Consider the following 23,477-nt stretch of genomic DNA (forward strand, 5'->3'; position numbering starts at 1 on the left):
GGGCAGGGGACTGGGGAGGCCGTGAGTGCTGCTGAGGACGCGTGCGTGTTGGGGGCTGGCAGCAGAGCTGGGGCGGAGGGTCTGAGGTGGTGACAGCAACCATGGGGCACTTGAGACTGGGCTGGGAAGCACCAAAGAGGTGTTTGCTCCCCAAGATGGAAACAAATTACCTGCCCCTGGCACGGGCTGTTTGGGCTGTGGGTTTCTGGAGCTTTGCCTTTCCGCCCATGTTTGGCCCTCGGTTTAGTTTCCTGATGTTCCGGCGGCCCTGAGCCACGCCTGGGCTATCGTGTGGCTGCGTGAGGGGTTTTGCAGGCAAAATGGGTGCAGATAAGAGATGGTGGCACCAGCTGGAGGGTAAGCCAGGTTAAACTGGGGTTCAGTTTAGAGATCTAGGCGTTCAGCACTGGATTGTTTGAAGGCTGGGGAGCTTGAATCAATGCTGAGGCCTTAAACCTGCCGCCTTTACACCACTGTGAAATGGTGGTGGAGGGCTGGTCAGGCCGTCGTCTGGAGTCAGGCATGGGGCGAAGCAGGTGTTGGTCAGATGCAGGATCCAGCTTTCTGTGTCTTCTTGGGCTGAAGAGGCTCGTTTTTCTGGTTATGATGGTTCCTTAGTCTCATCTAATCGTATTTTTGGTTCAGTCTACATTTAAATGTCAAGCCAATGCTTATAGCATTAAGCATTGCCAGAGCTTCTGGAGAGATTCCTCTGTTTCACGTCTGCTTGTTTGCTGGGGGTGGAAGAGAAGCATTTTGCTGTCAGCTTGGGCACTTCTTACCTGTTTCTACCTTAGTAAGTGCTGGATGCAGAAGAGTAGTAAGGAGGGGGCAATCTGATGTGGATTTTCTCCTAAAAACACAAGGATGTTCATAATTTATCTTGGGTTTCTTCAGTTTAGATTTGGAGCTGGCATTTTCTTGAGTTATTTAAAACACTGCTATTTGTATATCTGGGTGGTTTTGTTATTGGCCTTCATCTGGGACTCGCTGTAAACCATGAGGAGTTTGCTTAGTGGATGAGATAATACTCAGCACTCCTGCTAGCAGGCTGTCTCTGAACGATGTGCGAAGCAAGCTCTGACATACATAAAGCAAAAATCTGTGTGCTTGTGAGGAAAAAGCTTTCTCCTGGGTTGCCCTTGGAATATGGTAATTTGCTTTTTGACCCAAGTCAGATCTCATTTGCATCTATCAAAGCAGGTTGTAAATACATGTGCTGTTCTTAGCCTTCTCTGAGTGTTTCTAGGATTCTTAGTCTTTCCAAGTATGTGATGGGAAGTTAGAAAGACAGCAAAAATGTCCTGCTTTTGGGTTTAAAGATTATCTCTGAAATTCAGCAAGGTTTCTTCCTCTGTGTAGCTTTATGCAACCGGGATGATGTGTATGGTGGGTTTTTTCCCTCCTGGATGTTCTTTATAATCTGCTGCTCTGGCCACTGTTAAAACAATACTGGACTAGCTTGGCTGGGAGCGATGACCCAGCTCGACAAATCCACATATAATGCAAACAAACAGTGAGACTATGTTCAATGCCTTTTGCGTGGCACCATGCCAAATATTCTCATAAAGGAAAACATTTAAGTCATCTTCGACGCTGGGCTCAAATCCGAAGGACTGTGTCAGCAATAATATTGCAGCTGAACATGGGCCATGATTTTAATTGGAAAACAAGACCCACAACAGCTGCTTTTGTGATGATGTGATGTCGTACTTTGTTTTGCTGGCAAGACTGCGATGTTGTGGCTCGCGCAGCTTTCCCAACGCAGCCTCTGTTTTGGAAGGAGGGCAAACCTCTCCTGCAGGAGGAAGGCACTTCCGGAGCTGTCCCCAAGCATAGTTTGCTTTCCAGCTTGGAGCAGGGAGAAATCAAACCAAACCCAGTCGTACCAGCTAACTGGGATGAGGCGGGAACCGCGGAGGCACAGGGCAGGGAGGGCTCCGGGAATCTGGGCTAGGCAACAGGTTGTTTCTCGTCTGGTTGGTTGGCAGCGGGAACAGATTACAACTGCTCTGCACTGCCATGCTGTAGAGCACGCTGAAGGTGGCAGGAATTGTAGCGCTACCCCTCGCTGCTGCTGCTGGGAATTTAACTGCCGAGGTAGTAACTGATCGAGGGGGAGGTGAGTGGGGGGGGGAAAAGGAGTGGTGATGCTGTTGGGGTTGGTTAAGGGATGAGGAAGGAAGTGCTAAGAAACTGCAAGCTGGTTGCGCTGCTGGGCAGTGTCTTGGAGTTCAAAGCTACGCTTGTCCTTTTGTTGCTGAGCCAGCAAGACCTTTGAGGCTGAGAGGCAGTGTTTAGGGAAGAGATGGCTTGCTGCTCAGCTGGTAGCATTTAAGGTCATGGGTCATGTACAAGAGAAGGGGATTTTGGGGAAAAAAAAAAAAGAGGAAATAGGTAGGAAAACCCTTTATTGGGATGGTTTTAGGGTCATAGGTTCTGTTTCATCAAAGACAACAGAACTGCCCACTCTTATGCTTGGTTTTCAGCCAGGGTTTGAAAACTGTTTGAGTCATGATTGTCACAGAGCTGGCAATTATAAGAATAAAATGATGGCTATCCATGCATTTGGGCAATCCCTGTATTCTAAGTTGTTAATAACTTGGTTCCGTGGAGCAAGAAAAGTGCTGGTGGGACCATTCTCTGGGCTCTGCTGAGCACTTCCTGGCCCAGCGGTGTTTTTCGGTCCTGTCCCGAGAATGCGATGTGGCACTGAAATAATAAGCTTGCGTGTGTGTCAGAGGTGGAATGTCAGATCTTGGCAGAGAAAGATTTCAATTTCAAGCTTGGCAGAACTGAGAAGTAATGGCTTTTCTTTTCAAAAAACCTGCTTTGCATCTCCTGGGAACAAAAGAAGGGAAAGGAATGAAAGGGCCTCGGGGTGGGTATTGCAAGTAGGGTTACTTGTCCCTTCCATCAAGAAGATGCAACACAGGGAAGTATCGTTAGGGGGAGGTGACAGTTTCCTTTGTCTGAAACATGGACTTCTCTGCATCCGGTGGAGATGTTAAATATGCAGTGCTGTTTTGGGGAAAAGAAACTGTGTGCCAACGGGAAAGACTGCGGCAGAACATGCCAAGATCTGCTGATTATAAGGAGTTAAAACCCGCCTTTTCCCTTCTGAGATTGAGAATTTAAAAAGTTGGGCTGAGCACCACTGCTTTCCTAGCCCATCCGCCTCAGGCTGTTGTGTTTTCACTCACACTGTTCATCTGGGCCTTTTAAATGCCTGGGCTTGCCAAGTAATAGCAGCAGCAGGTGGAGAATGAAGGTCATGAAAGTGGGTAAAGCCTTTGCTGCTTCCCATAAGTTGTGGGCTCAGCAGCTGTCCTCTCTTGGAGTTCCTGCCTTGCAAACTGGGTGTTGGCAGCTCCGAATGCTGTTTGACTGCTTGTTTTTTACTACATTTCTCAGGTGTTTCAAGGAACTGGAACCATGACGGACTCCAAATACTTCACGACCAATAAAAAAGGTTAGTGTTAAGCTGGTGCACTGGATTGCAGGTGATGGGTGGCTATTTTTACACAGCTTTAACTGCGTGCAGAAGAACTTGTGCTTTTCTGTGAGCTCTGTCCCTGATTCTTGTTTTAATCATCTAGGGAGACACTTTGAAAGTAGGTCACATGGTAACAAAAGGCAAAACTAATGTATTATATGACTGTGATGCACAAAATGACCCAAATTGCTGCTCTTTCAAGGATCAGAGAACAAAACACTGGGACTTGAGTACAGATCTGGTCAGAGACAAAGTTTTAATTGTGGGCTGACAAGTTCAGGACAGGATGCTTGTTCAGTTGGGCATCACATGAGTAAGTTGATTGAGAGACATTTAATATTTAAAGAATAAATGTATGTCTCTAAGTCAAGCTATTGCAAAGAAAATGGGATTTCCTATTGGTATTTCCTCCAAAGCTGCAGTGCTCTGTTTTGACTTTCCTTTTCTTCCCTTACCCATTCACCTGTTCCAGAGCAGGGCCTGTTCTGCTGAAACTGCCTCAGGCAGATTTTGTTTTCTGACCTGTTCTTAGACAAAACACTGTTGCTGATTGCAGTTTAAGCCAGATATTGCTCATCCTCCAGTAGATGTGGAATGTGGTTTGCATTAATCTCTTCTTTCCAGGGCGGTTGAAAGTTTGTGATGAATGCTTGCCAGTGAAAAAACTACAGTGTTGATCTATTTATGTTCAATTAAGCTTCAGAGTGAGCTCATAAATTAAGCAAATGCAGCTTATTTCTTTCAGAGGAACAACTCTGCCTGTAAGTTCAGTCCTAAGGCATCAGGCAGATTTTTCTGGGATGGCTGCAAGAGGCCAGCCTGTGCTGTCCAGGCTCTAGTGAGCGTGCTGCTGCTGGCTCAGCTCTGCTCCGGGCACCATCTCGGTGTGAGTAATGTGAGCATCTTTCTTGGGCAGGAGGTAGGACAAGAGGTCATGGCGCTGTGTTCTTCACAACAGTGATTTCTCTTCTTTCAAGTACCTTTTAGTCTTTTTGTGCCAGTAATTAGTGCTGCTGATCTGACAAACTGGCTTTGGTGTACAGGAGTTGATGGTTAGGGGCTAGAATGTATTTTGTCAGAGATATTTTGATATTTGTAATGTGTCCTCAGCCAGTGGCTTCCAGTAGGAATATTGCTTGCTGTCCTTCTGGGGAAGCTATCTGTCAGTAGGAAGCATTATCCTTCTCATACCACTTGCTCTGTCCAGAACAGGCCTGATAAGCTGTCTTTTGTGGGTGTCACTTTATTTTCCAAACTTGCTTTGCCACTCTCATGACCCAGCTGGAACTGACTTTCCGCGCAGTGGTGTCTGGAACAATTCGTGCCATGGAAGAGGCTGCTTTGGCAACCTCAGGATCTAGACGAGCTGTGTTACTTCCTGCTTTTGTTAATAGCGGCTCTGTCTTTCTAGCTTGGAAGGAATTTATTCACCAGACTAAATCTGTGCTTTACTGTTTCTGCCACTGTGTATCACAGCATTTGGGCTACACTGCAGTCTGCTGTTTTCTCATTGCATTTGCAGGAAGCAGGCGATGATGAGCAAAAGTTAAAAAGTCTGGGCAGAATTCCTAGCTAAATTAGGGTTTTTTTTCCTTGCAGGCACTAATCTGGCATCTCCAAATATCTTTTCATCCTGCTTATATAATGGTTGCCTCTGAGAAACAGACGCTACAGTGATGTGATTTAATGTTCTAGAAGTGGGAGAGCTGCAACATGCAGCGTGGTTCTTGTTAACTGTTTTTTCATTAGCAAGGTATAGCTCACTCTGAGTGTCACAGCTTTTCTTCTCACTGAACCGTGTTTTCCATAAGGTCTGGCAGCTTCCATGTGCTGTTGTGCCAGTTTTATGGGCCAGAAAAGTAAAAAGTCACTTCTGAGCTATCCCTAAAGCCTGACCCCTCTCTTCTCCCAAGAGGCTCAATCTGTTTTATCTTCTGCCAGGAGAGATTTTTGAACTGAAGGCTGAACTCAATAATGAAAAGAAAGAGAAGAGGAAAGAAGCTGTAAAGAAGGTTATTGCAGCCATGACCGTGGGGAAGGATGTCAGGTAAAAGCAACTTCCCTGTCACCTGTAGCAGCTCTGGCTCTCCTGTGACTCAGTTGGATGTGGTGGCACACATCGCGATGGAACGACTCCAAGTTTGTCATCCTAGCTGGGTAGCGAGGCTGGCTGCATCCTTGCCTGCACTACGCTTGAGTCACAGGCTTCTCAAGCTCCTTCCTGTTACTGGAAGCAAAAGAAACAACAGCTTTCAGTGCTGGTTTATGTAGGTGCCTGTTAGCCCTTCTTATTTAAAAACCCATCTATAATTCAACCATTTTGTATACCACTTGGGTTGAGGTTTTCTCACTGCTTTCTAGCCTGGGTTTTAGTGTTAGAAAGGCCATTCCCAGTGTTTTTCTTAGCCTTACTTGTCATAGCATAAATTTAAGCTACACTTTAAAATGAGTGTTTTTTAAACTGAACCTTTGCCTCCTAGTGACTGAAGGACACAGTCGTTTACCTTCTGCAACACTGCCCCTGCTACTTTTTTTTTTTCTTTTGAAGTAACCAAATATATAGAGATGTATATTACAATTTGGCAGGTTCTTTGTAAATGTCCTGCATTACCAAAACATTTTTAAGCAGCCTTTTTTTCTTTTCATTTCCAGGCCTGGCATGGTAGAATTCTTGTTCAGTGAAATCCCCAATTAAAACACTTTTAGGAGATTGTATTAGCTTTCACCTGTCCCAGAAGCAACCAGTGTTAAAGCCCTAGAAGAGTTTAAATGATTAAGCTATTACAACAGCCATTGCAACCTGTTTTGAGGGGGAAGTTGACCTCTCATTAGACAGTGGGATACTTAAAGTGGAGCTCCAGTTTTCCTGTCTTCCTTGACATTGTTACTATCCCCTTCGTATACCATGTAATCTCACTGCTTTCTCTCTACTCCTGCTCACTGTTGGCTACCCAGCTCACTAAAAATGTTGTGAACTGCATGCAGACCGACAACTTGGAGTTGAAGAAGCTGGTCTACCTGTACCTGATGAACTATGCCAAAAGTCAGCCAGATATGGCCATTATGGCTGTCAACAGCTTTGTGAAGGTAATTCGCTCCCTCAGCTCATCAGAACATGGCTCAGCGTGGCTGTCACCTTTGTCTGTTAGCCCTTCTGAGCCGCTGTTTATCCCTGCGTTTGTTCTTGAGTATCTGGGTTGGGGGTGCTTGTAGAGGAGCAGAAAATAAAGAGCTGGCATGCTGAACCCAGCAGGTCTCGGTCCTCTCACTGCTGCTAGTTATTGCAGAGGAGATGACTTAAGTGCCTCTGAAAGTGGTTATGAGAGAACCTGCTCCAGGAAAAGCTGCTTCTATCGTTTTAATTTTCATTGAAGGCCAACTTCTGGTGTTGGATAACAGAATTCATATTTTTCATCTTCCAGCCTCTGTAGTATCTCTGTTATGCGGATATCTACTACTTGTTTGAATGTTTCAGCTTTGCTCTGCATGAGAAAACTGTTATCTCTGGTGAAACTGGAAGTTGATTCACTGGAAAAGTAACAGCCCAACCGCTGTAGTGCCTTTAATTCTGTTGTCAAGTTGTCTCTCCTTATCTAGGAAATGTTATTTCAGTCCCATGTTACGTAAGTTAAAACCTGGTGCTTAGAGAAAGTTTAAGATTTCCCCTAGAGCGTTATAAAATCTGAGACACTGGGGAATCTGTTTAAGTTTCAAAGCATGGTGCCTGAGGCGGAAAGAGGTGAGGGAATCTATGCGGAGAGCAGCTCTGCTCTTCTGGCCAGAGATGCATCTCCCTCCCTCTCTGGAAGAATACTGTTGTCTGTCATGTATTTTAAAGTGTAATTCTGTTAGAATGGACTAACAGAAAAACCATGATACTTTCAGCGTCATGCTTTTCCGTGCAAGGAAGTGTCTGATGTCCCTTTTGGCAAGTTGAGGGACAAGTGTTAGTGAAGAGACAGTGTTGACGCTAGTCTGCGCTAGCTCAGCGTGTCGCACGCCGCCGACAGTTCAGGGTGTTGAACGCGCTGGTGAGAGATGTCACTTCTCTTGATGTGTCAAGGGGTGCATTCGGGTGTTTTTTCAGCTGTAGGAAATTTAAACAGCGAAAGGTAAATGTATGCTTTTGCAGGTCATCCTGCATCCATCCTTTTATAGGCTGATTTTGGAGGAATGTTGCCCGGAGATGTAGATTGATTGGCTGTGTGGAAAATTACACAGGCTTGAAGTACAATGTTAGCTTCCCTTCTGGTTATTTTTTTTTTTCCTCACCAGAATAGCACCTCTAGAGTAGCCTTTGCCTAGTGCTTCTTAGGTTGCAGACTTGAGGGATGCTTTTGTCTAGAACTGATGGCCTGTGAGGAAATAGACCTTGGTGACTATTGCATTGTGTTTAATTGTTGACTTTTTGCCGTTACATTCTCTTTCTCCTTTAAACCAGTAAGGCTGGAAGCTAGTCTTTCATTCTATCTGAAAGTTGCCTGTGGCTAGCTTTTGGGTGGTGAGAGCTGCCTCTCTAGCTTAGCTGTACTTTGGATTTGGCTGCTAGATCATGTTGAAAGAAGCTTTGCCTGGGGAGAACCAAGGGACACAGAGATCACAGTTTCACTATTTTACAAGCTGTCATAGCCTGAAAACATCTTGAGATGGTGTAGAATGTTTCTGTGAACCAGTAAGTTCCACCTTTTAGCCCTGATCTAAAATAAAAAAAATACTCTTTTTTAGCCTGTAATCAGAGAGAAGGCTTTTTCTTTGAAATAAGAACAGCCTGAAGATATCAGTGGCTAAAGATGTGGATTTGTTTGCTGCATATTCTGTCCTGTTGCAGGACTGTGAAGACCCAAACCCTCTCATCCGTGCTCTGGCCGTCCGTACAATGGGATGCATCCGGGTGGACAAGATCACGGAGTATTTGTGTGAGCCTCTTCGCAAGTGTCTGAAGGATGAAGACCCTTACGTACGAAAGACCGCAGCTGTCTGCGTGGCAAAGCTGCATGACATTAATGCCCAGATGGTGGAAGACCAAGGATTTCTGGATTCTCTGCGTGACCTGATTGCAGACTCCAACCCCATGGTAATGTGTATGTCTTCCTAGCATGTTGCTTGGGTTTGTAATGGGCAGATAATCAGAAACATGAAGGCTTTTTAATTGCAATTGATGCACTCTGGTGAATGCATAGGTTAGAGAACACTTGTTGCCTCAGAAAATAGGAAGAACCTTTTATTCTTAGGTCTGTTCGTGCTTTTGCCTCTCTTGAGTGCTGCAGCAAAAGTTTGACTTCCTGGTCAGATGAGTCAGAAGGGGAAGGCATTTGTGATGCTGCTACCTTGGTGACACCCTGTAGCTGTTGCCGTCCTGCGGGCTTTAGCTGCTCTTGGAGTGAGAGGTTGGATGAATCCATTCACTAATGCAGTGAATCCACTGGCTTGTAAATGAGTAGGGAAATTGTGGAGTTTTTTATAAAGGTAAATCAGTCGTCAGAGGTATAGGTGGAGATCAAGGTAAGGTGTTTCTCCATGATCAGGTGGAATGCAGGCCCTGCCTTTGAGCTCCTTTTAAGTAAAATGTATGTATTGGTATTGAGTATTAAAAGAAAGAATGCTGAAAAGAATGGTACAGATAGATCCAGCCTTATGGCCTGTTCCTCTGTAAATGGTGCATCTCCATCACTGCAACCTGTTATCTAAACTCATTCATATTAATACAACTATAAATGTTTCTCCTCTTCTGATGACTTGTGGAAATGGGCAGCATTAGACACTTAATGAAGCAGAATTGTTTAGATGGGAAATCCACGCTTGTTCTTTCTTCTGAGAAATGAGGATTTTGCCAAGAGCTAAAAAAACTCCCGTTGAAAAATAGTCTTTGAGAAAGCTTTTATTACGGTTTTGTAATTGGCTGCCTTTAGCACATGAGCAGGCGCTAACCGTTCTAGCTCGGTAGAGTAACAACTCCATCTGTGGCTTGCTAATTGCCTTGTGACTCTGCAGAGATCAGAGTGCGTGTTTCTATCAGCTCAAATCATCCTCATCATAAAGATGTTTGACTAAGCTGGAGGTGACCTTGTCAGAAACCTCACCCTTTCCCTCATATTTTTGGACTCCCAGTTTGTTATCGTAGTATCATGCAGAGACTTCGGGCATTGCTGTGGAGTCCTGTTGAGGTGCTGTAGGTGCACAGCCAAGCTGCTTTTCCTCTTTATCTGGGCTTTTTGTTGTCAGGATCTGGCCTTCATTCACATACAGTAATACAGATGGTCTTTTGAACAGGGGTAGGAGTGCGTCCTTCCGGGTGAGCTGGCTGTAGTCGTGCTTAAAGGGTCTGGCGGTTCCCTAGTTTTTTCTGAAAAATCTCTGGTAGCTTTGCAGTTTCTCCTGAAGGAATTAATGAAAACTTGTTATTGCATATGTACTGATACGGATTTATGTATCGAGTTACCAGATGGGTTGGTGGCTTTTCAGCTGAGTTATCTGAGATGTCTTACCCTGTGCAGGCAATGGGCCAATGATGTGTACAAGGGCATGGTTCAGTTACTGGGTGGTGACACTGCAGAAGTTTGATTGTGGCTGGAGTCTCTAATCTCATGTCACAGATGGGCCTGAAGTGCTTGTGGCTGCCCTCTGTCCCTTGAGATCATAGAGGAACCCTCATTTCTTCCCAGAGCTGTCTTAAGGCAAATGCTTCCCCTATTTTGCTCTGCATTTCTTTGAGTGTAAAGCTCAGCAGAACCAGGTCTGGGTTGTATATAAAGCTGTCAGCATGCTGCTGGGTTTATTCAGTTGAAAGGACCTTTCTTGCTGGTAACTTTGGGATAGCACAACTCAGAAAGCATGTCTTCACGTAATCCTCATGTTCTAACAAAATACAGGTTCAGGATAACGTCTCAGAATTTTTGTGTGTTCCTGCTTGTACTTGGGAGGGACAGATCACCACAGAACATGGCTGACATCCAACACTAACAGTAGGTCATAGTGGGGTGAGTGAGGTGGGTCTGTTACACATCTACAGATGGCCAGAGGCTGCCTGAAGTCTTGGACAAACTTTTTAAAAAATTTTTCTGATACTGCCTTGCGCTGACAGTTGTGAATGAGACCTGGTGTCAGCTCACGGTTGGAGCGTTGGGTGCTGAGCCCTGGTGCTGCAGAGCACACCACGAGATGGCAGCAGTTCAGAGCAGAACCAAAGCTGGTGATAGACACCTTCGTTTGTGACTGGTTCCCTCCTGGCTTTTATCACTGCTCGTTTTCTTCAGGAAGGTAAATATTAGCAGAAAAGCATAAGAGGAAGTCCATCTTAAGCATTTCTTGTCTTTCAATATTTGAATGGAACAACCTTTCTCTCTCCAAATATTTCCAATCCTTGACCTTCAAGGGTAACTCTTAACCCATGGAATAATTTTCTTGTCAAACTACCTGTTATCCACATGGCTTAGGTTAGGTTGATGTCACCTTCTCCCAGTTCTTTTCTAGGTGCTGTTGGATTTTTAGTTCCTTCTTGTAGCATTTCTTCCTCATGCTTTGCCTGGTCACTGATGTGCTGGATCAAAGCTCTCACAGGTGTGGCTGTTCTGCTCCCATTTTTTTTGTGGGCTGTATAGACGTAGCACTTATGTGCTGTCCAATAATAGGACGTGTTTTACACCATCTGTACATCACAGTTTACTGGGAGAAATACTGCTGTGAATCGATGCAGAGTAAACTGAGATCACATCACAAGCTGATTAGTAAATAAACCTTGTGTAGAATGTATTCAAACTCTCTTGTTGTGCCTGGGTGTTTCTGCCTCTAGCATTTAATAACCTGCGCTAAGAAGGGAATCTATTGAGCCCTGACAACTAGAGGTGGTGAGGTCTGTCTTCATCCAATCAGAATTCCCTGCAGCAGTATTGAGTTTCTATAGTTCACAGACTAGATTAAAAACCTATTGATACAGATCACAGTGCTTTCTTGTCTCTCCTGCTGTGACTGCAAGCCGTCTAGGTTCCTTCACTGCCAGCCAGAACCTCAGAGTGTATGTTTGGGCTTCCTGGATGATCTTATGGAGGAAGAAGCTCCTCATTTTGTTCCTTCTGTTCTCTTTCTGAGATCACGTCCTGAGGAATAAGCCTGTTTAGAAACAGGAGCAGCTTTTCCCCCCTGGGCTGTCCTCTACTGCGTACTTTGTAGGAGTTCTATCTCTTTCTGTGTAATAGAGTTGACAAATGAACCCCTTGCTGACAAACTGTTGGTGATCCTCTGAGTCCCAGCAGGACTTTGTGGGAGGCAGTCTGGGCCATGGAACTCCTCTTGTACAACTGAGGGTGGAACATCACCTTCCTGGTCGCAGGAAAGCACTTATTACTCCTGGGGGGACTTGGACTTCTCACAGCGGTGTGCTTTATTCCCCTCTGTAGCAGATGTTTTATCTCGTACCAGGAGCAAACCACCACAGCTTGGTGAGTGTGTGATTTTTGCTCATGAAGGTTGCAAGGACTTGAAAATTCACATCCTAGTATGGACCTGAACACTGCTGGGAGCTGTGGGCTGTGCCTTTGCAGCACGTTGTCAGCCCGGGGCTGCCTCACCGGCTGTAGTGTTCTGTTCAGCCTCGGTGTTGCAGAATGAAAGATGTATCTTGAAGTCCCCCATCCATGTCTGTGGTGGTTTGTGGGTGGTTTGGCTTTTTTAATCTTTTTGTGCTGCAGGTGGAGATAATATTTCCTTCTGGGAGACACCTGATGGCATTTGTAGGCATCGGTAGGTGGAATTTGTTTACCTGGTGTTGGATATGTTACAGTGAATGAGACTGGTGCTTAGGGGCTGATAAAGAGGCGGGGGCTTCAGTTTGGGGCTCTTTATAGGGCGTTCCTGCAGTTTACATGAGGTTGCCCAGGAGAGAGAGCATCGCTTTTTGCCAAGTAAGCAGGCAGCTAGCAGTAGCAAGCTGGGAGTAAAATAGGCAGAGGTTGTGGAGGAGACTGTATACAACAGGGTTATGTTAATGTATGTGGTGGGCTGATGAACAGCGGCGATGTGGGAGACTGCCAGGGGAGTTCAGAAGCCAGCTTGTGTGTCTGTGTTCCAGCAGCCAGGCTGCAAAGTTCTACACAGCTGGGGGAAGGTAGGTCTGCCATCTGTAACCGATGGCACAGCTTCTGGGTGGCCACTCTGACCCCATGTGCTCTGCCTGTGAAACCCAGTTTAGGCTTCGGGCTGAGCTCCTGCAACTGCTTCTCCAGCGGAAGGCTGGAGCCCGACTCGCTGAGTAGCTGTTTTTTCTCCAGGTTGTCATCCTGAACAGGTCTGAGGGGATTCAAAGCTTGTATGTGGGACCTGGTTTTATTTCTTTTTTTGGTTGGTTTGGTTTTGGTAGGCTTGCGGATGAGTCTTGAGCACTACCTGTAGGAGCTGTGCCTTTCCCTGCCTCTTGAATATTAGCAGTCTGGCTGAAAGCTGCAATGAGTTTGATAATGCAAAAACTTACGTGGCTTTGCTAAGTCTGTCCTCCCAGACCCCTCATTTATAAAGTTTGATGGACAAATTCATCCATCAGAGACCTGTCTCTTTCCAATTACTGCTACCAGTATGTGTCTAATTTCCTAAGTGTTAGTCTTGCCAAATAGATCATTCCAGGATCTCTAATATTAATCAGAATGCTGGGGAATTTTGTTGACATGTGTCTAGATGTTACATTTTCAATCGGAACAGACACTTCTAGCTATTGACAAGCACCATTTGTCACAAAACGCTGTGGCTGTGATGTTTTGTAACTCCACACCCCCTTCCTAGGGCTACTAAGGTTTTTGTTGATGCTTAGCTGGTGCCTTTCTTCTGAATAGCTGCTTGGATCAGCCACAGCCGTTTACCACTGGATGGTGCCAGTGAGAACCTCTGCAAGGAAAATGGCAAAGGGCCTTACAAAAAACAACTGCAAAAGAAACCTTGCCAGTGTGTGATTGGTGCCAGACTGGGATCAGACCACAGTGCTTTCTGGAAGCAGCATCCAGGGTTCCAGACCCTCGGTGGCTTTCTTGTTGAGCTTGGTTGCCTGCACTGGAGGGCTGAGCTGTACCAAGGAGAACCTTTGTGATGGAGCCATCCTTGAACGGTTATGCCCACCTTATGAACCGTATGAGGTTCACCCAGTGGGGGAATATGGCTTCCTGTCTTACAACTAACAGATCTGATTTCGCAAGAACAGGAGCATTGTTTTAGTCTGCCACAAAGCGGTGGTTTTTTGCAGTGTGCAGGGAAGTGCAAAAGCCATTTAGGGCGAGCACACTGTGGGAAGCATAACACCTTGACCTCCTTTTCATTGCCACCTCGAGAAAAATTCATCCCGCTTGCAAAAAGCAAGCAGGAGGTCTTCCCCACCCAGGCAATTTTCACATTGTGGTCAGGAACTGATCACGTATCCAGCAGTGAAGTTCCAGGCATTTAGGTGCTAAAGTACAGCCTGCAGCAGTGGAATTAGTGGGAGACAAATGACTTAGCTAGAGCCCTGGAAATCTGTCACAATTAAGGCTGAACAGATGAGCAGTTCTTCTCCAAGACTATACCTAAGCTGGAGATGTGTTAGTGTCACAGCGTTTTAATTTAAAGCCTTACACGTGACATGCATTAACAGTGTGAGAGGTTCGTATGGGCTCTCTGATTGCCTGCTTGGTCCATTTTAACAGCTTATAGACCATTTCTAGGGAAGCAGAGTAAAGGGGGAGCATGTAGATGAAGTGTATAATTAACATGAACAGAGGTAGGGGTTATGTACTCCAGAGAGAGAGCGTGGTACTGTGTTGGTACTTGTTAGGGACCCCTCAGGCACACAGCATTGTCTGTGGCCGTGAAAACAAGTGGCCCTGTGAAATACACATCCGTGCGGATGCCCCTAATATCCCATCTGGGAGTCTGTGCTTAACGGCACGAGCGTACCATGCAAGCTCAGTGTGCTCTTCAAAAATGTCAGCACCTCTCTGTTCTCGAAAACATCACGTGGTCCCTGGCTCTCTGGAGGGTAGGAGCCTCCAGCTATGTGGGGAAGGCTTCCTGTCCTCAGCATCTTTTCAGAGCCTCTTAATTTTTCCTCCTTTTCTTCATTTTCTCCTTATTTTAATGGGATGGTGAGCCAGAGGTTCCTGTTTTAAGGAGCAGAACATTGTATTTCATTAGCTCCATTACACACTTGGTTTAATTTCCAATTAGCCTGGGATGCTAGCAAAATAATCTGATTGCTTTGGCTGTTTAGCGTTCTAGATCTGCCTAGCTTCCCTCCTGTCCCCCCACCCCCTGCGAAGTTTTTCCGTGTGGGCTGATAGGCAGACACTCGGGTTTTCACCCACTGCCTTTTCTCCCCGTTGATGTATTTATACCATTTGCTCTGAGCTAAAGGTTTGAGCTGCCAGAAGGAATAACTAGCAAATCAGTGTTCCTACCTCTGCAGCTCTTGGGGAGGTCGGATCTGTTCTCTCTGGCTGCAGAGGGGGTTGCCTGTAGGTGGGTTTAAAAATGTTGGTTTCTTGTTAAATCTGTAATGTGGTTTTAAGTGCAGGGTTGTTTTGTTGGTTTTTGGTGTGGTTTTGTTTGGTTTGGTGGGTTTTTTTAATAAGACCCTGTAACATTTCATTATCCTCATCCCAGTGACACTTCTCAGAGTCTAAATTTGTTGGGAAATTCCAGCCAAAAAGCAGGTTTATTGTCATTCGGCTCAACTGTGCTCTAAGGGGATGTTGCTATGTCTGCGTTTGAATAATGTTGAAGTGTACCCAGGGTGAACAGACAAACCAGCAAGCCTGGGACCTATTATTATTAAACACTCAATCTGCTCTGCATTTGTGCTTTCTTGGTGTTGTTTTTTTTAGGCTGATTCTCATTGGTTGGTAACTGTTAGGTTAAAGACTGTATTCTGAATTGTGAGTCAAGTGAGGCACTTTGTGACGTTGTTAACTTCTAAGTTTAAGCTTCTTGAAGCTTTCCTCTTCGTTAGTTGGTTTGGCTCACATATCTGTGGCTAGTGGGTTGACTTTGGTGCTGCTTTTTTTCTCATTATTTTTGAGAATAAAAGACTATAGTAGATGTTATTTTTTTGTCCTTTTAGCCTCCTTCTTCCAGCCTATGAAATAAATTATCCAACTTCTGGTTTGTTTCTCATCAAAATGAACTTGCAAAAGCAGAGAATATTCTGTTTTCTGAAGAAGCTTATGTTTGGTTTGGGTTTTTTCTCAGCTGAGGTATGGCGTTGGCTGTGAACCTCCTCCAGTTCCATGGAGGACTTTGTCCTGCACCACTTGTTAAGCTTTACTTCTGGTATGTCCCCCAGCAGTACATGATCACTGCTATTTATTTTCAAGGCTAAAAAAACCCACCCACTTGTATAGGCTGTTTTATCACTTTGTAGCTTGTACTTGCTGTTCAGTGCAGTTGGACAGCAACTCATGTTGCTCTCTTGAGGAAGAATTGTCAACTGAGTTGAAGACTTAAGGCTCAGCTTAGATGTTGTAGATTTTCTTTGGCCAAAACAGCTTTCTAAGTATTTCCAGTGACACTGATGTGACTGCCAGAGTATATACTAGGTTACCATGTGATGCAATACATGAATTGGTGTGGACTGGTTCTTAATGGACTTTTTTTTTTTCCCCATACCTGAATGATACCTGTTAGTATCCCAAACTCTGGACAGCACTTCAGTCTTTGTTTACATGTTGCTGGAGCCATCACTTGGTGAGAGCTGTCAGCAGAGTAGGAGCCGTTGTGTGCTGGAATGAAACCATGCAGTGCCGGCTTGTGTTGCTCTTCTGTTCCTGTCTTGTAATGAATCCTATGGCAGTGCCAATGAAGAGAGGTGAGCGTGCATACTTGAACCAGTGTTTATGTTGGACTGGTTCCTGAAATCTGTTTTCATTTCGACTGTGCTGCGGCTGTGTAAAAAGCCTTGAAGATGCTAATTATTTTTGTTGGCATACCATAACATATCAATATGTTCAGTGTGAATCGCCAGCGAGTTGGTTGGTTTTTTTGGGGGTGTTTTTTAGTTTTTTAATAAATATTGCTTAAAGTTTGAAGATATTCCCTATCCCTTCCCTTTATCCCCTTTTGCTTCATTTACCTTGTCACCAAGTTAACGGCAGCACTGGTCTGCTGAGGACCAGCTGTAATTGTGACTATGAGATTGTAGATCCCAGCCCTTCTGGCAGAACTGAGCTGCCACCAAATGTTCCACAGCCCCTTCCAGTCCTTTTTTTGTAAGCCCTGAGGAGACCACAGCCCATGCTCCTTTGTGCATCTTGCCATCTGAGACTCATGGATGCTTTAATTGGCAAGCTCTATCGGGTTGCCATATAGTGTCCCACTCTTAGCTTTGACTTGGACACCTGCATTTATGCTGACCTGCCATTGCCTGAAAAGAGCCCAAAAAGATCCTAAAAGCCAGACCTTGTTCGCAGTCAGGTCTCTGGGCTGGAGCTGCCATGTACCAGGCAGCCCACCGTAACAGCGTTTCTGTGCAACCTTTGCCTGCAGCAAATGCGAACTGATAAACTGCCCTTACCCTGCAAGAAGGGAAACTTAAGTACAGCTGCTTTGGCTTGTACTTGCCCCAGGGTTTAGGACATCCACGCAGTCCCGTTCCTGCAAGGAAGGGACTGCCTGGCAGTGTGAGTGCATTTCCCAAAGCTCAGTTTGTTCCTTGGTACAGCTGACAGGCACCTTTCTGTAGTGCTTTGGCTCTGTCACTTTTTAGATTACTACAATTTTTTTTTCCCAGTGTCCTAATTTCATTTTCAAAATGCTTTTCCACGGTAATTTTGAACTTTTCAGTTGGTCTTGTGACTTGTCTTCACTTGAAAACTTCTAAAATATTAAATTAAACCAGTCTTTTACTTCAGTTTTATGCTGTGTCACATTAACCATTCAAAAATTAGGCAGATTAAATAGTGGGAAGAATAAGCAGCATATCTTAAGTTACTCATTAAAATGGTGCAAGAAGACAGCAGTTCTGATTGCTAATGATTTTGGTGACAGAAGGCTCATTCAACTAATGAAATTCATGAAATCTTGGAGCACAATCCTATCTCTGACCTCTAGGTGTGAAATGCAAAACAACCAACGTTACTGTGCTTGTGCGATGACTTTGGAATATATTGGTTTAATGACAAGCAGTGGTGGGAACGATGCAGAGAATTTTCTGGTCGTGCTGTTCTTGTTTTCAGTGTACTGCATCAGAAGCATCTTTAGTCATCCAAAGAATCAGACTATTTTAGATGTTTCTTCACCTTAATCTTGCAGAAAACAATGTTATAAATCTTCATTTTTAGCAGGTGTGCACTGGGGGTTGGGCTGGACATGATATACATTGTAAAATATCCTGAAAATGCCTTTTCATAGGGTGTATCAGATTTGTGTGTCAAAGTCGGGCTTTTCGGATTAGTTAAACAAATAAAAGACTTGTCTGCGAATTTTCTATTTTTGTCTGTATATTCTGCAACTTTTCTAATTTAAAAAATCTTCACATGGCATCTGTTAGAGTAACTGTTGAATTTAAGTATAGAACTAAGAATTAGAAATTTCTGTTGCACTCCCACTTGTCGCTCTTGTCAAGCTGGACCCAGGACCTCCTCTCTGTGCTTCCTTTCATCCACGCTTAGGAAAGAGAACACCTTATATAGTCTTAAATGTAGCAAGAATATTTTCAGCAATGGGTTTTGCTGGAGCGCTTGCTCTAAGGGGACTCCGTAAAGCGTGGATGCTATGGAGACTGTTTGGAATTTAAATGTGTTATTAAAGATTTAGCAGCAGTTGTCCATTTTAGGGAACTTGTCTGCTCTGAAAGGGGGTGTCCCGGCAGTGTTGCTGCAGAGCTGAAGGCAGCCTGGCACCTGACATCTCCACCTGACCAAGGAGAGGGTTCTTCTCATTTCTTAGATCACGATAAGCCACGTGCTACGGGACTGCCAAGGGGAAATCGGGCGAGAGGCACCCATTCCTGAATGAGTAGGGTAATTAAAGGTTTTGAGACCTTGGTTGTATCAGTTGAGTATTTCCTGGGAGTGATGGGAGATGATGCTTGCTTGAAGTGAGCCGGAGTGGAAGTCTGGAGTCTGCAGGAAGGTGAGATGTTTTTGTTCCATGTCGGCACTCTCCGACACAGTCTCTAGCTCCATCCAGAGTAAGGTGTCTTGTGACGACCTGGTCCCAGGTCCCCATTCTGTCCAGAGGCTCTTGTTTATCTTCAACAAAAATGCTTTCAACTTGTCATTTCTCCAGCAAAACACTCTTTGTGCCCATGCTGGCTCTTTGTGTTCCTGTGTGTTGGCAGCCCTCCTGCTGTTCTTTCACATCCTCCCCAAAAGGCTCCTGGAATTGAGCAAAGAACAAGGTTAAAGTCAAGCTTTGGACTCTTCAGGTTGGTTGTGAAGCTGTACTGGGTCCCTGCAGGCTTGGATGGCTGGTGTGGCAGCTGCTGCTGAGCAGCTGATAGCACACACCAGGATCTCTGTGATTGTTTCCCCTGTGTAGCCCATGCTAGGGCCAAGTTAATCCCTGGCAAGCCACTGATGGCATGCTAGCAAAGAACACATCTCCTTCTCTCTTCTCCCAGGTGGTAGCGAATGCTGTGGCTGCCTTGTCGGAAATCAGTGAATCGCATCCCAACAGCAACCTGCTGGATTTGAACCCTCAGAACATTAACAAGCTGCTGACGGCTTTAAATGAGTGCACGGAGTGGGGCCAGATCTTCATCCTGGACTGTCTGTCCAACTACAACCCCAAGGATGATCGTGAAGCTCAGAGGTATGGTTGTTCCTGCTCTTTGCTCAGGCTGCTTCAGGTTATTCGGTAGCAGGGCACTTGCAGGCCTCTGTCAGTGTTGCAGCTCTGTAAAGGTCTTGTACTAACAGGGCTCTGTGTTCAGGTATGCAACAGCACAAGGAAGACTTGATGTAGAAGAGGCTAAAAGGGAGGCAAGTTTGGGTAGTTTGGGCTGATGCTGAAAACCTGCCCCTTTCCTTTGCACAACCACTTTCTCTTTTCAGTTTTTCTTTTTCTTACTTTTTGCCATTTGAAAGGCTAGTTCTTATGGGAACTGGCACTATTAAGAAGGGATCAGCCCAAGACCAAAATTGTAACAATGGTTGACCCCACTGGAAGCACTGTTTGTAGGATTTTCTGTTTTAAAGCAGAGCTTTCAAATCTGGTTTTGCTCTTGGGAGGGGCAAGAAGCTTTTAGAGCTTTGACGGTGTCCAAAATACTGCAGGGCTGAGACTGGAATAATTCTTCCTACTAAAAACTAGTCTATGATATGACAGAATTGAAAATAAAGGTAAGGAATAATTTTTCTTATCAGTCCAAATTCACCCTAGTTCTTTTACCATTAGCTGCAATGACTAAACCTAAATACAAAGACTTTAGGGTTTGGGTAGTGGGGTGTTAACTCCTGCTCTTCAAGCCTCGTCCTCATCTGTGTCCGGAAAAGTCAGATTCTATACACAAGAGAACAAGGAACCAGTAAGGAAAATTACTTGGAACAGAGGAATTCTCAGACTGGATATATTTCATGTAGATAAGAGGGTTGTAGATAAGAGTGGAGGAAGGGGCGCAAGCCCACATGCAAAATTCTGGGCAGGCCTTTTTTAATTTGATGGGTTTCTTCAGTGACTCCTTTTTTTTTGAGGCACAACAGATAATCAGTCTTTTAAAAACATTGCCAGTAGTCTTGCTGACCTTTTTTTTTCCCAGCTCCTTCCCCCTTTTGCTGTGTTTCTGTGCCAGAAACAACTATTAATGAGTGCTGGAAACCTGCAGAGATCTCCAGGGCATCAGGCCAGTATTATCCTAGCTTTTTCAGAAAGGGACCGCTGGTTTGAACAACTGTGAACACGTCCCAGTTCCTTATCTGTGATTCCTCTGAAGGGTGATGTATGATACTGGATGGGCAGTAACTACCTTTACTCCTTTATGTGGAGTTCTGACTTGGAGCCTGCCTTCAGATCAGAGAATGGCAGCACCTAGTTTTATATAGTGTTCTCCTTTACAGCAAGGCTGGGATCGTTAACCCTCCATGTAGAGAAACTGAGGCATGTTGAGACGAAGCAGCTTTGGCATGGCAGGTGACCTTGGGCAGCGGCAGCTGGGGCTGCCCCCGGCTTTGACTTCCAGACTCCACTTAGCCATGCTGCTTCTTTTCCAGAGGAAGAAAGTTTAGGAGGCACAGATGGGAATAAGATTGTTCTGGGTTAGCAATATGCAGGAGGGGGTGGGAAGAAACTTGACAGATGCTGTAAGAAAGACCATATGAACCCAAATTTCCTTTCTGCTTGGGATGGGTTGTTTAGGATGCTGTTGATTATAGGATCACTGAGGCAAGTGGTGAAGCTGAGAGCTGGGGGGCTATTTAGGTCACTCCCTATATCTTCAGAGTAGCAGAAGCCTTTTTTGTTTCAGAAACAAATGGTTGAGATGACAGCAACCCCCCTGAGCAAGCCAGAAGCGTGTATCGCTTCCGAACGATTATATGGGGGCTAAAGTGTGTTTCTGATAGCTGTTTTTTTTCAAATTGTGTTGGTAAGTGACAGACGAGATCACAGAAATAGAGAATGCCACCAGGCAGAGGCAGAAAAAGCTAATGACTGAGCTGAGGCTGTGATGCTGGGAGCTGGAAGAGTTCCTGAGCTAACTGTGTCAGGGGAGAAACTTGGCGCTGTGAGAGAAGTCGTTCTTGTTTGCTTCCTGCCGTGTTCAGGAAAGCAGGACTTCACCTGTTCATTGTGAACAAAACCAAATCAAAGAACTGTCTGTGGAAGCTGTTTTCAGCAAAATCTCCTAGAGGCAGATAAAATCTGAAATATTTGACATTCTGAAATAAACATGACCCCTTTCTTACTCCTCTCTCCAGTATCTGTGAACGGGTGACCCCTCGGCTGTCTCACGCCAACTCGGCAGTGGTGCTGTCAGCGGTGAAGGTCTTGATGAAGTTCCTGGAGCTTCTTCCCAAGGACTCTGACTATTACAACATGCTGCTGAAGAAACTTGCCCCTCCCCTGGTGACCCTGCTGTCTGGAGAGCCCGAAGTTCAGTATGTTGCCCTGAGAAACATCAACTTGATTGTGCAGAAAAGGTAAAGCCTCGCGGGGGTGTTATTCCTGGGTTGTCAAGGGGGATCTGGTTATCTCAGACCTGGAGATATTTCCGCCTGTGCAGCACTGTTTAATCCAGGGTCTTATTCCCTGAGGGATGGGTGAAAGAGTCTCATGACACTGGTAGCCCAAATTAATTTTCTTTACAGCATACTTGTGATACCAGGATCGTACAGTATCTCTTTACCTGTTTCTCTCTGCACTGCCTTTTTAAGAGCAGTGAGGGCTGCCCTCTTATTAGACTGAAGTCAGATTGCAGACAGGAAGGAGGGTGTAAGGTACAGTTCATAGCGACCTGTAGAAACCAAACATGTCTGTGTGTTCTCGTCAAGCACAGAACCACCAGGCTGGTGACATACTGATGTACAGCACGTTGGATTTTTTCACCAGTTTACTCCCACGTGCATGTTTAAATACTGTTATTCCTTGCTGGAAAGGCAGGATAGGTTGGATAGCACTTTGCAATTGTATTCAGGGCCAAGTTACTCTACACTGGCATCTTGCAAGTGAAAGCAGAAAATGAGTCTGTAGGTGGGTTTTGCTTTGCGATGAGGATGTTTTTCTTTCATTGAAAGCGCTGATGCCCACTGACTCTCTGCAGTGGTTGGCTCAGCTGTTCAAATGGAGGAGGTACAGGTGTAGGCATACTTAGAGACTTGAATTCTACATTTTGTGTTCAAGCTCTTCCTGCAGCTTTCTAACTTGCTCCAAATTGTTGTTTTCATATGTTTGTCCCTTTGTGTCCAGGACGTGCATAGTTCTGTTTCTCAGTGAATGTTTGGTTAAATTTCTAAACAAAAGATACCTTTGGTTAGGATAGAACCTACTGTTTCTACCATTCTTGAGCAAAACAATTGTTATGTTCCCTCCAGGCCTGAAATCCTGAAGCAGGAAATTAAGGTATTCTTCGTGAAGTACAACGACCCCATCTATGTCAAACTGGAGAAACTGGACATCATGATCCGCCTAGCTTCTCAAGCAAACATCGCCCAGGTCAGCTGAGCGAGTTCTGATGTGCCCTGGGGATGGAAAACCCTCTCGTGAGGGTTTGCATGAGGGTGTCTGCAACGGCTGCTAGTGTTGTCCTGGCTTTTAGGCGTCACTGTCCCTGCTAGAGTGCTCTTCGCAACTACTTAATGGGAGGTGTTGGAGTTTCCTCCGTAATTTAGATGTTAATAGCATAGCATGGCATGTCTTGCATCCTGACATTAGGTAGATCTTGTTTTACAGATTACAGTTCCAGGGGGAGAGCTGATGTCTCCGGCTAGTGCTGAGGTCAGAATGACGCTTCTTTCACGTGAGAGGGATGTGCCTGTAACGGAGGCATTCAGAAAGGCCAGACATGACCCACGTGTGACTTCCAAGTGGCTTAAATTGTTTAACCCTTACACAGGCTACAATAACCTTTGCTTAACTTGCTTCCAGAGTGGAAATTGCACAAAGCTAAAGCTGAACTGAATTGAGACTACTTTAGAGTCTACATTCCCAATGGATCTGATGTACTTTGAATCCAAATTCCTTTTTTAAAGTGAGCATTCTCGAGTGCCATCCCAGCCACGAGGCCTAAGACAGAATGATTAATGCCTCTGGTTAGTGCTGTTGTGGTCCTATCCTAATTGTCATTTAATGTGACATTTTTTAAGGAGCTCTCTTCAGCTCTGTCCTCTGATGTTCTCTTGAAATGGAGTAACGTAATTCACGCTCCTTTTGTGCTGGGGACATGGAAAACATTTTAAAAACCAGTCTCCATGAGAATGTATTCAGAATTGTTATTTATTCTTGGTAGGCTACATACCAATTCTAATGCATAATGTTTAGATAATGCAGGTTGTTTGCATGAAGGGCACTGGTGTCTGGAGGGCACAATCTGGGATCTGCA

General features: G+C 45.0%; 1 protein-coding gene across 5 annotated transcripts in view; it reads left to right on the forward strand.

The window, feature by feature from the left end:
* Positions 1–3,414: 3,414 nt before the first annotated feature.
* The window catches only part of LOC104512815 (AP-2 complex subunit beta), a 72,085-nt gene continuing 52,022 nt past the window's right edge, over positions 3,415–23,477 (forward strand). For all 5 annotated transcript variants that reach the window (XM_010155935.1, XM_010155937.1, XM_010155936.1 and 2 more), the window contains exons 1-8: positions 3,415–3,472; positions 5,438–5,543; positions 6,352–6,364; positions 6,452–6,583; positions 8,325–8,570; positions 19,065–19,255; positions 21,358–21,579; positions 22,471–22,591. In XM_010155935.1, the coding sequence (XP_010154237.1) occupies positions 3,436–3,472; positions 5,438–5,543; positions 6,352–6,364; positions 6,452–6,583; positions 8,325–8,570; positions 19,065–19,255; positions 21,358–21,579; positions 22,471–22,591 (1,068 nt within the window). In that variant the 5' untranslated portion in view covers positions 3,415–3,435. The remainder of the gene's footprint in view (positions 3,473–5,437; positions 5,544–6,351; positions 6,365–6,451; positions 6,584–8,324; positions 8,571–19,064; positions 19,256–21,357; positions 21,580–22,470; positions 22,592–23,477) is intronic.

This window comes from Eurypyga helias, unplaced genomic scaffold (assembly GCF_000690775.1).
Source record: "Eurypyga helias isolate BGI_N326 unplaced genomic scaffold, ASM69077v1 scaffold37277, whole genome shotgun sequence".
NCBI lineage: Eukaryota > Metazoa > Chordata > Aves > Eurypygiformes > Eurypygidae > Eurypyga > Eurypyga helias.